Genomic DNA, 15609 nt, shown 5'->3' with positions numbered 1-15609 from the left:
GTGGGCGGAGGATTTCCCCCTCCTCCCCCCGCCAGGCCCCCCCCTGTGCTTCTCCCGCTTCTCCGTCTCGCCTGCGCTGGAGACCCCGGGGCCCCCCGCCCGGTCTCCCGACGCCCGGCCCGCAGGTACTGTGTCTTCTCCCCACTTCTGCGCGCTGTCATCTCCTTCTGGGACCCCACCCCAGTGATCCCCCTCCCAAACTTCAGCAGTGACTCAAACCAGGCCATGATGACGTGCGTGCTCGGCCTGGGCCTCAGTTTCCCCTTCCAGCGGGGATCTTGCCTATCTTGTTGTTATTGTTGTTTGTTTGATTTTGGTTTTTGGCAGCACTCAGGGGTGACTCCTGGCTCTCTGCTCCTGGCAGGCACTCCTGGGGGACCATATGGGATGCCGGGACTCGAACCACCATCGGTCCTGGGTCGGCTGGCTGCTTGCAAGGCAAACGCCCTACTGCTGTGCTAGCTCTGCTCAGGCCCCTGTTGTTTGTTTTTGAGCACCAGGAGGGGCTCAGGGGTTACTCCTGGCTCTGTGCTCAGGGGTGCATATGGGGTGCCGGGACAGGCTCCTGCTATGCTATGGCTCTGGACCCCATGTTTCCTGCCTGGGTCTTGCCTGCTTCCCTCCATCCTCGGCATTTGCGGATCTGTGGATGATAGGCACACAGGGAGGGGGAGAGCAGCGTGCACGGACCCAGCCTTGCTCTTCATTGATTGCTGGGTCTTAGTTTCATGCACATCTTTCAGAAAAGGAAACTGAGGCACAGAAGGCCTGAGGATTCGGGCTCAAACCTGCTGGCTGGCCTCGGGTAGTCCAGGACCTTTTTCCCATGGCCCTTCCTGCATGTGGTGTGGATTCTCACTGCTGCCGCCCACGCGGGGCATCCGTAACCAGAAGATACACCCCAGTGGCTTCATTCTGGGGGAGACAGAGGTGGGGAGGGGGGGGCTTGGGTCTGCTTCCCCCTTTTTGGGGGGTGATATCTGGTGATATCTCTACCTCTGTGCCTCAGTGTCCTTGGTAGAACAGGCATCGAGTCAGGGGTGTTGGAGGGGGTCGACGGAATAACGGTGCCTTTAACTGGGCCCTGGGAGGAATCGGGGTTGCCGGGTTTGATGCTCTGAATTCGGTGGGTCTCCAGCGGCCCCCTCCGGAAGTGTGGCAGGTGGGGTTTCCATGTGTGCTCAGTCTGAGGTTGCACCAAGTCCTACTGGATTCCAGGGATTCCACGGTGGGCCTGATGTGGGGTCCCCTCCTTACCCCAACATGGATCCTTTATCCTGCAGAGACTGTGTAGTGTTGGCTTAGGGAAGGGACTGGAAGGAGGAAGCGGCTTGGGCCAAACCCCAGGTGGGAAGCACCTGGCCAATTTCCAGGGTATGAGGTATAAGAGCAGGAAGGATTTTCTTTTTCTTTTATCCGTGTTTATTTATTTATTTATTTATTTATTTATTTATTTTGGTCACACCCAATGGTGCTCAGTGCTGACTCCAGCTCTGCACTCAGGAATCACTCTTGGTGGTGCTCAGAGACTGCTGTGAGATGCCTGGGGTCCAACCCAGGTCAGCCGCCTGCAAGGCAAACGCCCTCCCTGCTGTGCTATTAGTCCAGTCCCACATGCAGTAAAACACTCATAGGAGTTGAGGGTAGCCTGAGACTCAGGAACCTGGGGGAGGGGTGACATCAAACCTGGGGGCAGGGGGCCAGGTAGGGCGTTTGCCTTGCACACGGCTGACCCAGGACGGACCTCCGTTTGTTTGTTTTTGTTTTTGGGTCACACCCGGCGGTGCTCAGGGGTTACTCCTGGCTGTCTGCTCAGAAATAGCTCCTGGCAGGCACGGAGGACCATATGGGACACCGGGATTCGAACCAACCACCTTTGGTCCTGGAGTGGCTGCTTGCAAGGCAAATACCGCTGTGCTATCTCTCCAGGCCCCGGACCTCGGTTTGATCCCCAGCGTCCCATATGGGCCCCCAAGCCAGGAGCAATTTCTGAGCACATAGCCAGGAGTAGCCCCTGAGCGTCATTGCGTGTGTGGTCAAAAAAAGAAAGAAAAAGAAAAAGAAAACCTGGGTGCAGGAGGAAGACACCTCTGGGATTCTCTGCGATCTGGCTGGGGGTACTGAGGTGAGGGCTCAGGAGGCACAAGCAAGGCCAGCTCTCCCCGTCCCACCCCGAGGCCTGTGGGGTATGGTGGGGTTCCAGGGTGCAGAGACAGTGCCCAGTGGATGAGTCAGACACCAGGCTGCGATGCAGTCAGGGGAGTGAGGCGGAGGATGTGCATCCCCAAACCCCAACAGTCCACATTTGCTCTGATGTCTGACAAGCTGCAGTGACTGGGCCCTCCTCCCTCAGACAGGGCTCGCCCACGCAACAGCTGGCTGGGGGCTCCTGAGGGAAACTGAGGCCAGGCCCGGCCTAGGTATCAGATGAACACCAGAGCCCAGCCACAGTTCAGAAAGCTGCCGGGGTGATAGGCTGTAGTTGACCCAGCTTTGATTCCTGGCATCTTATAGCATCTCCTGATCACTGCTAAGAATGATTCCTAAGTGCAGAGCCAGGAGTTAACCCCTGAGCACTTCCAGGTGTGGCCTTAAGACAATAAAGGATGGGCCCGGAGAGATATCACAGTGGTGTTTGCCTTGCAAGCAGCCAATCCAGGACCAAAGGTGGTTGGTTCGAATCCCGGTGTCCCATATGGTCCCCCGTGCCTGCCAGGAGCTATTTCTGAGCAGACAGCCAGGAGTAACCCCTGAGCACTGCCGGGTGTGGCCTAAAAACAACCAACACACACACACACACACACACACACACACACACACACACACACACACACACACACACACACACAAAGACAATAAAGGAGTCTGAACTATAGCACAGCTGGGAGGGTGATTCCTGAGTGCAGAGCCAGGTGGCCCCAAAATAAATGAAACAAAATCACAACAGCAAAAAATAAAGGGGGGGGGGACCAGATGTAGTATGGAGGTAGGTCGTTTGCCTTGCATGCATAAGGACGGTGGTTCGAATCCTGGCATCCCATATGGTCCCCCTAGTCTGCCAGAAGAGATTTCTGAGCGTAGAGCCTGGAGGAACCCCCAAACCAGGAAGGGCCATGGTCAAGGTTTGGGGGGAGTGTGGGGTGGGTCTTTGCGCCCATCGAACTGGGTCCTTTGTGCCTGGCTAGGTAATGGGTGTTGGGGTTTAGTGCTGCAGAGATCTATTTTCTGGGGAGCTAGAAGGGCCAGGCCTGAAACCTTGATCCCCCCTACTGTGTGCAAAGACAGCAGACATGAAGCTCTGGCAATGATGGGGTGATGCGGAGATGAGAGGAAATGGGGGTGTGCGGCAATGCTGAGCCTTTGATGACAAGAGCCTTTGGGGTGGAGGACAGGCCAGGGTGGGGGTGCAGATGTGTAGCCCCAATGGGCACTGACCCTCACCGGGGGCCTTGAAGCCTGTCACTGGGCTTGAACCCCAAGTCTCAGCCCTCTTTTCTCTCCTCTCCTTCCTCAGGCCCCGTGGAGAACTGACTCCCCGAAGCCTCTACCCCCCTGCGCCCCCAGATGAGGGCTTGAGGGTAGAAACCTCCGTGGACCAGGGAGCCACAGCAGCCAACATGGACACCGCCTCCGGAGAGGCCCCCGAGGCTGGGACCTCCCCCACCCCCACCATGTGCCAAACAGGAGGCCCCGGCCCCCCACCCCCCAGCTCCCCAGACAGCGCCCCCGACCCCCCAGACCCCCTCGGTGCCAAATGAGGCTGGAAGCCCCACCCGCCCCCCACCTCCCACCCCCCAGAGAATCACCTTTCTTGGGACTGAACTGGACTGGACTGAACTTTCGGGCCCGGAGCCTCTGGGGTCCAGTGGAAGCCCCTCCTGACTCCCAGCAGCACGGGCTGCAGCTTTGGGGGGCTCTCGGACCCACCTACCTTGGCGGCCCCCTTTCCCCCATCCCCAGCCCGGCCCCCCCACACTGGAGAGGGGCCCCTGGTTCAAACCTTCGCGTGGCATTTTCACATTATTTAAAAAAGACAAAAAATGACTTTTTGGAGGAACGCGGGGCCCTGTGTGTGTTTGGGGGTGCTGTAACGAGAGGAGCCAGGCGGGAAGTTCCTGCCACCCCTGTGCCCATTTCACCTGGGGACAGAGGCCCAGGCCAGCGTCCACCTCTCGGACCCACCCTGGCTCGGATCAGTCTGCAGAACTGCTTTGCCTCTAGCCCAGCGGGTCCCCAAGATAACGGGGTGCTCAGAAATGACCCATCAGGCTGGAGAGATGGAGACAGGACAAGGGCAAGGGCATCTGCCTTGCATGAGGCCCAACTGGGTTTGATCTCCAGCATCTAATATGGGCCCCATCACGCAGCAGGATTCAACCCTGAGCACTGAGCCAGGAGTCAACCCTAGCTGACCCATTGATCCGGTCCTGCCTCAGTTTACCTGCCTGTCGCAGGATGACCCCCACCCCTCCCAGTTCCCCTCCTCGGCGGCCTCTGCCTCGCTCTGCCCCGGTCCCCCGAGCGACGCCCCGCCCCGCGCCCCAGTTCTGCCCCCGCCGGGGCCTGTTTTCCAGGCTCCGCCGCGCACGCGCCGCCCGGCCCCGCAGCCCCCGGCTTCCTGCCTGCTGCTATTTCTAAGTCTGGCTCCGCTGCGGCTCCCCGGCTCCGGCTCCGTCACCCCCATCCCCGCCAGCCCCGGCCTGGTGTCCCCGGCTTCTCCTGAGGCCGCTCGATCGCGCCCCCTCCCCTCTCTGGGCTTTGGGGCCCACCCTGGGTGCAGAGCCAGGGCTGGAGCCGAGGGGCGCACCTCCCCTCCCCGCTGGACCCCAGCCCCCCCAACTTGGGTGATGGGGAGCCGAGGCCACAGTCCAGCGGGGAGGGCGTTGGCCTTGCATGTGGCCGCCCCGGGTTCGATCCCCGGCGTCCACAGCATTCCTGAAGCTTGCCAAAATTGAGTGATTTCTGAGTCAGCCCCGAGCACCGCCGATTGTGGCCCCCAAACCAAACCAGAGAAATTATTTTCTTCTAATTAAGGGCACACGTCAGTCTGTAGGCGGAGGAGCGAGAGGATCCGACTTGCTTTATTTGGGGGCCACACCTGGTAGTGATCCGGGACTGCTCTCTGCTCAGTGCTCAGAGTTGATGCCTGGCACTGCTCAGGGCATGTGGGGCCGAGATTGGAACCTGCAGATCTGGAGTTCATCGGTCCAGTTCCTGCTGCTGGAACTGAAGAGGGGCCCCCTGTTCCCCGGGCTGGCTGAGTTCCCAAGTGGCTACCCTCTGGGTCAGCCAAGCCGCTTGGATTCACAAAGCCACTGCGTCATTTTGGGCCACACCCAGCAGTGCTCACGAGCTGCTCCTGGCGGTGTCTGCAGAGCCGCACAAGGCCAGGGATAGAAGTGGGTTCAGCCTTATGCGAGGCAAGTACCTGCCCCTTTCCCTGTTATTTCTGGCCCCAAAATTAGGGAGGTAAAAATCTGACATTATTGTTTATCGAGGCCCAAGAGGCAGGTGCATGTCAGGGAGACAGTGCTGGGACCTCCCAGCAACCCCACCCACTGGTGCATCTAATCAGCACCCTTCGGGGGTTCGAACCCTTGGTGGGAGGATTCACCTAGGAGCTCAAGGAACTAATTTTATCAGTTAAGACGCCCTAGGGGTGCTGGGGCTTGAGACCTCAAGAGACTGGGGAGCAGGGTTTATAGTGCACAGGGAGGGCCATGCCTTGCACGCCGTCAACCCGAGTTTGATTCTCGGCATCCTCTCTGGTTCCCTGAGACTGTTAGGAGTGATCCCTGAGTGCAGAGCCAGGAGGAACCCCTGAGCATTATTGGCTAAGATCCAAAATTAAGCCCCCAAAACAGGCTGTGGATGGAAGAATTCCCATCAGCACAAGGGAGGTTGTGATTTCAGGGTCCCTTGAGTGGAGAGGGCTGGCGGCCATAATTTGAGTTCTGGGAAAGAATGCGGTCAAACTCGAGGGCAGGAGTCTGGCTCAAAGCGAGCAGTGCCAACTTAACTTGTAATTTGGCCAGAGATCCCACCCCCACAGTTCGCTTCTGGGCCACCCCAGTCAGTGGAACTACGAAACCCACCTGGCCTGGGCCCCACCTGCCCCCACAAATCACTGGCAGCTTCGCCCTCCACCATATGTCCCCCAGTGCCCAGGGAGACCCGGCTCCAGGCCTCGCCTACTTCCTACAAACTCTCCTCCGGTAGCAGCCAGAGGCCCCCACATCTGTCCCACTTCTGAATGTGGTCCCCAAGGCCCCAGTCTGTGTAGGTAACATGGGGGAGCGGGTGTTTTAGTTTGCAGGCAATCTGGGTTCAATCCTTGGCACCATATAGGGCCCCCTGAGCAGAGTAAGCCCCCCACAACTGAAGAAAAAAGCCCCACATTATCTGTGTTCTCCATTATGGCTTAATGTAAGATGGTCCCCAGAAAACAGGCCTCCTGGTGACCGAGAAATTGTGGGGACATCAGGAAGGGTGGTTGCTGTGCAAACGGCTGACCCGGGTTTGACTCCCAGCACCACTTAGTCTCCCCGAGCCCAAGTGATCCCTGAGCACTGTCGTGTCACAAAAGAATTTAAAAAGGGAGCTGTGCTCGTCATTGGCCCCAAGGTGCCCTCACAGCACCCCCCCCCCCCCCCGCCCACTTCCGAACCGAGGCTGAAGTCAGCAACCTAAGCACAGTGCCCCACTGCCACCCTTGCTGCCTGGCCCTGGGTCTGTCCTCCCTTCTCCAAGGATTCATCTTCCCTGTCCCCCCTCCCCCCAGGCAGGTGCTATTTGTGGTGCCCAAAGAGTCTATGGGGACGTGCGGCTGCCAGGGTTCAGGCTTCAGAACATCTAGGACACCGCTGGAGGCTGGGCGGGGGCTGTCAAGGCTCTACCCCGAGTCCTACCCTCGCACTGCCCACGCACACCAAGACATGGCCTTGGGCTGCAACCCCTTAGAGCGAGTGAGGACAGGGACCAGGCAGTTGCTCCCCAATCCTTTTGACCAGTGATGCTCAGCCTCAGCCAGGGCAGGCGGCCCTGGGGTACAGGTCAAACGTAGCTCAGCATGTGGGTCCAGCCCGGAAACCTCAGGGCCCCGAGCACTGCCAGGTGTGACCCCAAACTATGGAAAGGAAGAAACACTGGGGTGAATCATGCACACTGACTCCAGCCGCAGGCTTGGGGCTCCAAAACAGGCAGAGTGGGGGTGAGGGTGGGCATGGGCTTTGCAGGTGCCTGGCCAGGGTTCGATCCCCAGCATCCCATGCAGTCCCCTGAACACTGTCAGGAGGGACGCCTAAGTTCAGAGCGCAGAGTACTTTGAGTGCCGCTGGGTGTGACCCATAAACTCAACCTAGAAGTGTGGGGTCGGGGCCTGGCTTTGGCACTGGCCCCCAGAAATGAGGGCATGACGCAGTAGTTAACAGACACCAGGCGTGTTTGGTACAAAGACGGGAGGAACCGGAGGTGGTGGGTCTCCGATCAGGGACCAGGAAACAGGCTGTGCAGCCCCAAGCCCGGGGGTCCGGCCGCCCGGGGGGAGCAGCTTCATAATAAATAAGGGGAGGGGGCTCAGGGCTGCTCCTGCTTCTTCTTCACTGAAATTCGCTTCTTCCGGGCTGCCAGCATCTCATAGAAGGGGTCCACGCTCACAGCGGCCCTGGGGATAGACGGGAGGGAAGGGGAGGTGAGAGGTGGGGTTGGGGGGGTGTGTCGAGGGCAGGGTGGCGGTGGGGTGGGGTGACCAGGGTGGGGCTCACTGGATGGACTTGATCCACTCGTCCTTCTCCTCCTGCGTGGGCGCCGAGATTCGGTACACCATGTGGTTCCCTTCCACCACGCGCCCGTCGGCCTCGGTCTTGCAGGCTTTGATGAGCTGTCCCTTGTTGTTGGGAATGTAAAGCTCAAAGCAGTTCTGGGGAGACAAGGTGGAAGGGGGCAGGTGAGTGCCAGGCCCGTCCGGCTGGGGGAAAGTGGGGGGGGGTCCACAGGGCAGGGGACAGTGGGGGGCATTACCGGTTTCCGGGGGTCGTCCACCTCCCGGATGCTTAGATTCTCCAGCGGAATGATTCCTCGGGGCTCCTTGTCCTGGGGGTGTGGGGCGACACACTCAGCCTCCCCACTGGTCCCCCCACCAGGGCCCAGCCTCCTCCCTCTGGCCCCAGGGATCCCCTCACCGTGGTGTACTCGAAGTAGTAGAGGCAGTTGTCGGTGAGGATGAACCAGCGGCGCTTCCACGTCTTCACCCGGCCCCCTGCAAGGGAAGGGGCGGGAGGGGGCCGGGCTCAACAGGGGGGCAGGCAGGGTGCGGGTGGGAGCAAGCAGGGGGTGGGTGGGGGGAGCGGGGCCCGGGTGGGGGGCGGGGGCAGCCGCGCACCTACCTCCTGGGCACACAGCGGGAAAGCAGCGGGGCCAGCGGGAAGGGGGCAGAGAACCCAGAGCCGCAGGCGACAGAAACAGGGTGGGCGAGCGGGGATGCAGGCGGTGGGCCAGAGAGAGAGAGAGAGAGAGAGAGAGGTGGGGGGGGGAGAAGCAGAGCAACACGCGGGGAGGGGGAGAGAGGAGAAAACCAGTTACATCCATAGGAGGGCACCCCGGCCCTCCCTCCCCAGCCCCACCGGGGCAGCCATGCGGGGGGCACCCCCAGGAGCGCTTGACACCCCCCACCCATGTCATGTCCTCAGCCCAAACCAGCAGAGCCTGCCTTGGGTTCTCACACCGCTATGTGACCTTGGCTACCTTCCTGCCCTCTGTGGGTCTCGACCCACACCTGCCTGACTTCCCAGACTGTGTGGGGGTGTCTCTGCACCCCTGCCTCCACCCTGCCTCCTAGGATGCTCCCCGTGGGAGGTGGAGACCTGGGAGTGAGATCTCTGTTCAGGGTTCCGGGCCAGGTTCCCCTCTGCTGCTCTCTCCCACTGTCTGGCCTTATAAACCCCAACTTCTGAGCTGAAGTGATAGCACAGTGGTAGGGAGTTTGCCTTGCACGCGGCTGACCCGGACTGACCCAGGTTCAATACCCGCCATCCCATGTGGTTCCCCCGAGCCTGCCAGGGGCGATTCTGAGTGCAGAGCCAGGAGTAGCCCCTGACCACCGCTGGTGTGGCCCAAAACAAACAAATACCCCCCCCCCAACTTCTGGAGTCAGATCAATAAGACAATGGAGAGCACTTGTCTTGATGACCTGGGTTTGATCCCCGAACACAGAGCCAGGAGTAAGTCCCAGCACTGCCAGGGGTGGCCAGAAACAAACCAGGAAAATATTTCCTAGCTGGAGCCTGCTAGGCTGGGCTGAGCTCTCTCCACACTCTCAGTGCACCCAGGCTAGCTGCACCCACATTCCTCGCTGGCAGGAGCACCCTGGCAGCACTGCTTCTGGGAGTCACACCCACAGCTCCCTGAGAGGCTGGCAGGGAAGGAGGGGGTCCCCTCTGACAGATCCAACTCCCCAATCTGCCCTGCCTTCAGGGATGCCGGAGTGAGGTCCACTCCCCACTAACGAGCACTGTGGCACCGTGGCACCCCGGGGCTCAGGGCGTGCTCACCCAGCTTCAACAGCCAGCCCTCTCGGTCGGGGTTGAAGAAGGTGTGGGTGAGGTCGTTGCCGTCGTCCTCCGGGATCTTGAAGGGCTCGTTGCGGATACTGTCGTACAGGTTCTGGGGGTGCGGGGGGCCATGAGCTGTGCATGGCAGGGAGGAAGGACAGCAGGGACGGGGAGGGGGGATCCCAAGAGCCAGGTCAGAGGGCAAGGGTGGGTCCTAGGCACCAGGGGGCGGGGCCTGTCAACGACAAGTGGGAATTGAGAGGGGCCCTGTCCCAATGGGGGGTGTCAATAAGGGGGGCTGACCCGCAGCAGCTCCTCCGGCAGGTCCCCGCCCTCGTTGATGCCCCTGTTCATGGCCACGAAGCGCTCCAGGCCTGGCTTGTCGCGGACGTTGGGGTTGTGGAGACTGGTGTTGAGCATGATGACGGCGAAGGACAGCACGTAGCAGGTGTCTGCGGGGAAGGGGGTCAGCTTGGGAGGTCCCTGTCACCTCCCACACACACCCGGCACTCCCACTCCCGGGCCCCACCTGTGGACTGGAAGACCCCAGGGTTGCACAGGCAGTAGCGCTGGGCAAACGCCTCCATCATGCGGTCGATCTTCTGGGCCTCCCCTGGAAGCCGGAAGCTCCATAGGAACTGCCTGGGGACGGAGGGGCCGCGTGGGACAGGGATTGGGGGGGATTCTGGGGTCGCACCCGCCTGCTCTCCACCTTCCCGGGGACCCACGCCTCACCTCAGTGCCTGCACCAGGTTGAGGTCGGTGAACTCATGCAGGTCAACGAAGGCGTGGAGCACTGCCAGGTTCAGCTCCTCCCTGGAAGACGGAGATCAGGTCAGACAGCACCTCAAGGCTGGGCTGGGGGTCCTGACCTGCACCCTTCCAGCCGTGCCTCCCTCCCTCTCGGATAAGCCCAGTGCCCGCAGGGGGCCCACTTGGTCCGATGACCTCAAGATGCCACGGGAAGCCCCAACTCCCCAGTATGTGCCTGGACCCCAGGAGCTCCTGGACAGTCCTCACAATGGCACCCTGGATGTCCATCAAGCCTGACCAGTCCAGCATGCTGAGATGGGCTGCAGCCCCCAGGCTGTACTCAGGTGGCCCAAACTCCCTCCACTTTCTCACTGCCACCCAATAGCTGGTACCCTGACAGGCACCAGCCCCTCTAGGGATGCTCACAGGGGCCTCTCCTGGCCACAGGCAGCTCTGATCTTCCCCCCTGGTCCTAGGTCTCCCCTCACCTCTCCCCCAGGTAGTCCCCGATGGCCGTCTTGTTGAGGCCCTCGCCCTTGCACAGGAATCGGGCAATCTCCTCAGGCGTGTTCTGCAGCAGCTCATTCTCCACCAGGAACTGGATGCCCTGGGGTGGGGATAGGGGTGGGGGTGCAGGTGTGTGTCAGCCCATCCCCCTCCAGCGGCCAAACAGGGGTTCCTGGGTCTTTCCACCTCAGGGAGCCCTGAGGCAGTGGGACCCTCACTTGCAATCGATACAGGTCACAGGACATGTCTCAGGGCTTCCAAGAGACCAAGAGACAAGGCAGGACTAGAATGTCCTTCGGGGGCCCAGCGGTGGGGCCAGCCTAAGTGAGGAATCTGGTCCAGGTGGAAGGTGATAGTCTCGTGAACAGATATCAACCCTCTGGCTGTGCTTGTGGCTCCGCTTCCCCACTAATCCACGTGCTGCCTTTTCAGAGAAGCCCACCCTGATCGCACCAGGGGCAGTGCATGTCACTATCTGGGTGCCTTTCCAGGCTCCCCTGACAACTCTAGGTGACAACAGGATGGCATCTGGAAATAGGTGCCGAAAGAAGAGGAACGGACCAGGCAGGGCACCCAGTACTAGCAAAGGTCGGGAGGCTGGTGGGTGGTTCATGCCCGAACAGAGAGCAAACAGTCAATCAACACCCACTCTCTAGTCCTGCCCTCTACAGAAGCTCTCCTGTTTTGGGGGGACAGGGTTTGGGCCAAATCTAGCTGCGCTCAGGGCTGACTCCCGGATCTGTGCTGACAGATCAGTCTTGGCAGGGCCTGGGGGCTCCTGTGTGGCTTTTTCTATTGTTGTTTGTTTTGTTTCGGGGCTACACCTGGCAATGCTCAGGGGTGACTCCTGCCTCTGCACTCAGGAATCAATTCCAGGCAGGGCTGGGAAGTCCCTATGTAATGCCGGGGATTGAACCCAAGTCAGCTGCATGCAAGGCAAATACCCTTCTTGCGCTGCTAAGGCTCCAACCCCCAGCACTCCAGGGTGTCTCCCTGGCCCAGTCTAGGGGGCCACACAGGTGGTACCTTCTTTGGGTCCATGTTGAACTTCTTGCGGCCCATTGCCATCTTCCGGTTCCTTTGCAAAGTCTTACTGTGGGAGAATTGGGGGGGGGGACACGCTAGAGTCCTCGGTGCCCGAGGAGCACCAGCTAGGGGCGGGCCCCAGGTCCCCCCACCCCTTCCTCCCACCCTCCATTCCCCACGAGGCCCCAGCCCTCACCTGCCCTCATTGGCCTCCAGCCCCTCCACCTCACTCATGGCCTCGCTCAACTCCTCGCGCAGGCGCTGGATCTCCACCAGCAGCTCCTGCTTCCGCCGCCGGATGTTCTCCAGCTCCATCCGCTCCTCCGGGGTCAGGTCTGGGGGTTCTGGGTGGGGGGGGAATCCAGGATGGGGGTGGGGGATAAATTCTGGGGCTACCCAGGAGAAATCAGGAATCCTGCGATCTAGCATCTAACCGGGAAAGAGGGGAGGCCAGGACCCCCTAGACTGAACTTCGGGCCACAATGTCTGCGCAAAGAGGTTTCTTAGCTCTTGGGAGGTGAGTGAGGGAAGCAGAGACAACTGAAACTGGTGACCCCTCGAGTGTGGGGGGTGGGGCAAGCAGGGGGCATTCGGGGTTCGCTTTCCCGTTTGCAAGGGACAAGAAAGGGCCTCGCCCGAGAGCTGCACCCTCCTTTGGGCAGGTGCAGACTGTGTGTGTGTGTGTGTGTATTGTGTGTGTGTGTTGGGAACTTTGGGGGCGCAGGATCCAGGAAGGCATGAGTCTTTGGGGTCCGGCCTCCATCAGGGTGTGTGTGTGTGTGTGTGTGTGTGTGTTGTGTGTGTGTTTTGGGAACTTTGGGGGCGCAGGACCCAGGTGTGTGTGTGTGTGTGTGTGTGTTGGGAACTTTGGGGGCGCAGGATCCAGGAAGGCATGAGTCTTTGGAGTCCGGCCTCCATCAGGGTGTGTGTGTGTGTGTGTGTGTGTGCTGGGAACTTTGGGGGTGCAGGATCCGAGAAGGGGCATGAGACTTTGGGGTCCTCCCTCCATCCGGGTGAGTGTGCTGGGAACTTTGGGGGTGCAGAACCCGGGAAGGGCATGAAGCCTTGGGGTCCGGCCTCCATCTGGGATAGATCTGCGAGCTTTTAGGGGTCGGGCACAGCGGGGCCGGGCCGGGGGGTCCGAGCCAGGGTGAGGGGGGCCCCCCGAGAGCAAGTGACAGGTGGGCGGGGCCTGCAGCCCCCGACCCCACCCGGGGCCCCGTCCCCGTCCTCGCCGCCGGAGGGGCCGAACGGGCTCGGTCCGGGCCCGGCCACACCCGCCGGCGCCAGCGGAAGCGGGCCGGGCCCGAACAATAGCCTGGATCGCGGCGCCGGAAGCCGCTCCAGGAGCGCACAAAGAGCGCCCGGGAGGACGTGGGGGGCCCGGTCCGACGTCGGACGGCTCCGGCGGGCAGCGCGCGCCGCGCACAAACGTTCCGCCCGCAGCTGCAGAGCCGCAGGTTCCGGGCGCGCCGCCGGCTCGATCCGGCCCGGGCCCACAGCACCTACCATAGACGCCGTCCTCCATGGCGGCAAGAAAGGCCCGCGGCGAGTCCGGGGCGGTGCCGCCCGTCGGGCCTGGGTCCGCGTCGGCCCGCGGGCTCGGGTGAGCCCGCTCAAACGCCCCGGGAGCCACCGCCGCCTCCTCAGCGCCAGCCCTCAGCGCTCAAAAGACTCGCCCTGCGCCGCCCCGCCGGCCCCGCCGCCAGGCCCCGCCCCGCCGCGCCGCCGTCCAATCCGCGGCCGCCGCTCCCGCTGGCCCCGCTCCCGAGCGCCCGGGTTCCGGCTCCGCAGCCAATGGGCGTTCGAAGAACGCGGGGAGCGCCCGGCCAGCTGGAGGCCGACGTTCCGCCCGGCCAATCGGATCGCGGATGGGGCGCGAAGCCCCGCCTCCGAAACAAAGGGAAGCCGCGGATCGGGTTTGACGGCCAATGGGAAGGAAGCTGAGGAGACGGATGGCTTGGGGGGTGGGACCGCGCGGGACTGCGCCTGCGCGACGGCACCCAGGGGTGGCAGGCCCCGCCTCGCGGGCTCTGTTGCTAGGGCGGGGTTTGAGATCGTTGCTAGGGGCGTGGCCTAGAGGTCCGCCCCGCCCCGCCCTGCACTTTTGGCTGCTGCGGGGCTCCGCTCCTGCTTGACTTTCTTGGGGCCTCCTGCCTGGGTGTTTGTTGCTTTGAGGTCCAGACACCCTTGGGGACCCCCCCCCAATTCCGATCCACCTCGGTTGACCTTTCAGAGTGTTGCACAGCGAGATGCTTATTCTCACTCCCAGTGATGCTCTTGGGTTACTCCTGACTCTGCACGCACAAATCACTCCTGGTTTGGGGGAACCCTAAAGGATGCCGGGGGATCGAACTTGGGTTCGTTCTAGGTTAGCGCGTGCAAGGCAGTCACCCTACTGCTTGCGCCACTGCTCCAGCCCCAAGGCATTTACTCTTATTTTGGGGGGGGGCTGGTTTCTTTGGGTCACACCCGGCAGCGCTCAGGGGTTCCTCCTGGCTCTACGCTCATCAGAAATTGCTCCTGGCAGGCTCAGGGGACCCTATGGGATGCTGGGATTCAAACCACCGTCCTTCTGCATGCAAGGCAAATGACTTACCTCCATGCTATGTCTTTAGCCCGACACTTACTTTTTCTTACAGAGGTGTTGCTGATTTTACAGCTGCCATGGAAGAAAGGACCGGAAGACAAACTTCCACCAAATAGAGCCCAAACTCCCCTAAGGCCAAACCTGTCCAATCTTTTCTTCTCGGGCTGGCTTCATTTGGTGACCCCGGGCCACCCTAGATTGTCCCAGACCCTCTCCGCTCCTCCCCCCAGCCTCTTCTGTGCAGCGCTCACAGGGAAAAGTGGGTGCAACTGAGAACCCCATCTCGGGTCCGAGCTGACTGCTGTCCCTGCCTTGTCTGCCCTTAGTGGCCAGACAGGTTCCAGGCCAGCACCTGGTTAAGCCGACAGATTAGAGACGAAGCTCCTAATCTACCCTCACTGACCTTTTGAAAGGGGCCCCAGCCTGTCCTGCCCTTGGGACCCCCAAAATGTGCCAGCCCTATCTGCTTTGCCCCATCTCCTGCCAAATGGAATCCCCTTTGCCTGACCCCCACCTTTCACCCTGGTTCCATGGCCCCCAGTCCCTACCCCAGCACTGGAGAGGGAAAGGAAGGTGTCCAGTAATTGATCCCATCCGGAGATTAGAGGGGATTGTGGAGGATAAAGGAGAGACGGGGAAGGCAGAAGTGGGGGGGGGCCGGGGTGATGCAGCACTTGGCCAGGCTGATGTCCCTTCAGGCTCAGGACACAGGCATGTCCTTCTTCCTTCTTCCTGGCACTGGGTCCCTATGCGGCTGGCTCCCAGCCTGCGGGGCACTTAGGCAGACGAGATGCATGGGAGGGGGGCAAACTCAAGGAGCACCCCTGCACCCCCATTTGCCCCAGAAACACTCAGGCACACCACAGGGCTCCCGGTGATGTAATCTGGGGAACAAGCCTCCTAAAACATTTCCCGGGGGAGGGCATTCTGAATCTCCCTGCACTCCCCTGCCTGCCACCCCACTGGCCTAGGGGAATGGTCCTGGTGGGTCCCCTTCCCCACCCTGAGCTCAGACTTCAGGTTCAGCACTGGCCCCCAGCAGTGAGCTTCACCCCTGCAGTGCCTGGAGGTCATAAGTCCCAAGGCATCAGAGAGAACCACAGAGATCCACGCCCCCAGCCTCCTACCAACCTGCCTAGAGTGAGGGAAGGAATCACCCTGGTAGGTGGGAAGGACCTTGGAAAA

General features: G+C 61.2%; 2 protein-coding genes across 2 annotated transcripts in view; both read right to left on the bottom strand.

Annotated features, from left to right (window-relative positions):
* The window catches only part of SULT2B1 (sulfotransferase family 2B member 1), an 18177-nt gene extending 16912 nt beyond the window's left edge, over window positions 1-1265 (bottom strand). The window contains exons 1-3 of the mRNA XM_049787554.1: window positions 1258-1265; window positions 789-915; window positions 588-643 (exon numbers count right to left, since the gene is read on the bottom strand). Of these exons, the coding sequence (XP_049643511.1) occupies window positions 588-643; window positions 789-915; window positions 1258-1265 (191 nt within the window). The remainder of the gene's footprint in view (window positions 1-587; window positions 644-788; window positions 916-1257) is intronic.
* Window positions 1266-7423: 6158 nt separating this feature from the next.
* Window positions 7424-13523, bottom strand: CYTH2 (cytohesin 2). Its single transcript, XM_049786315.1, has 12 exons — window positions 13344-13523; window positions 12031-12178; window positions 11835-11901; window positions 10790-10908; window positions 10284-10364; window positions 10078-10190; window positions 9852-10000; window positions 9549-9660; window positions 8181-8257; window positions 8020-8091; window positions 7764-7918; window positions 7424-7663 (listed from the first exon to the last, which is right to left on the bottom strand). Exons 1-12 carry the CDS (start codon window positions 13360-13362, stop codon window positions 7576-7578), a joined length of 1200 nt encoding a protein of 399 aa, XP_049642272.1. The 5' UTR covers window positions 13363-13523; the 3' UTR covers window positions 7424-7575.
* Window positions 13524-15609: the final 2086 nt, after the last annotated feature.

Source organism: Suncus etruscus, chromosome 14, assembly GCF_024139225.1.
Source record: "Suncus etruscus isolate mSunEtr1 chromosome 14, mSunEtr1.pri.cur, whole genome shotgun sequence".
Taxonomy (NCBI): Eukaryota; Metazoa; Chordata; class Mammalia; order Eulipotyphla; family Soricidae; genus Suncus; species Suncus etruscus.
The sequence above is the reverse complement of the archived record's forward strand: the minus strand, read 5'-3'. Positions and strand labels throughout refer to the sequence as shown.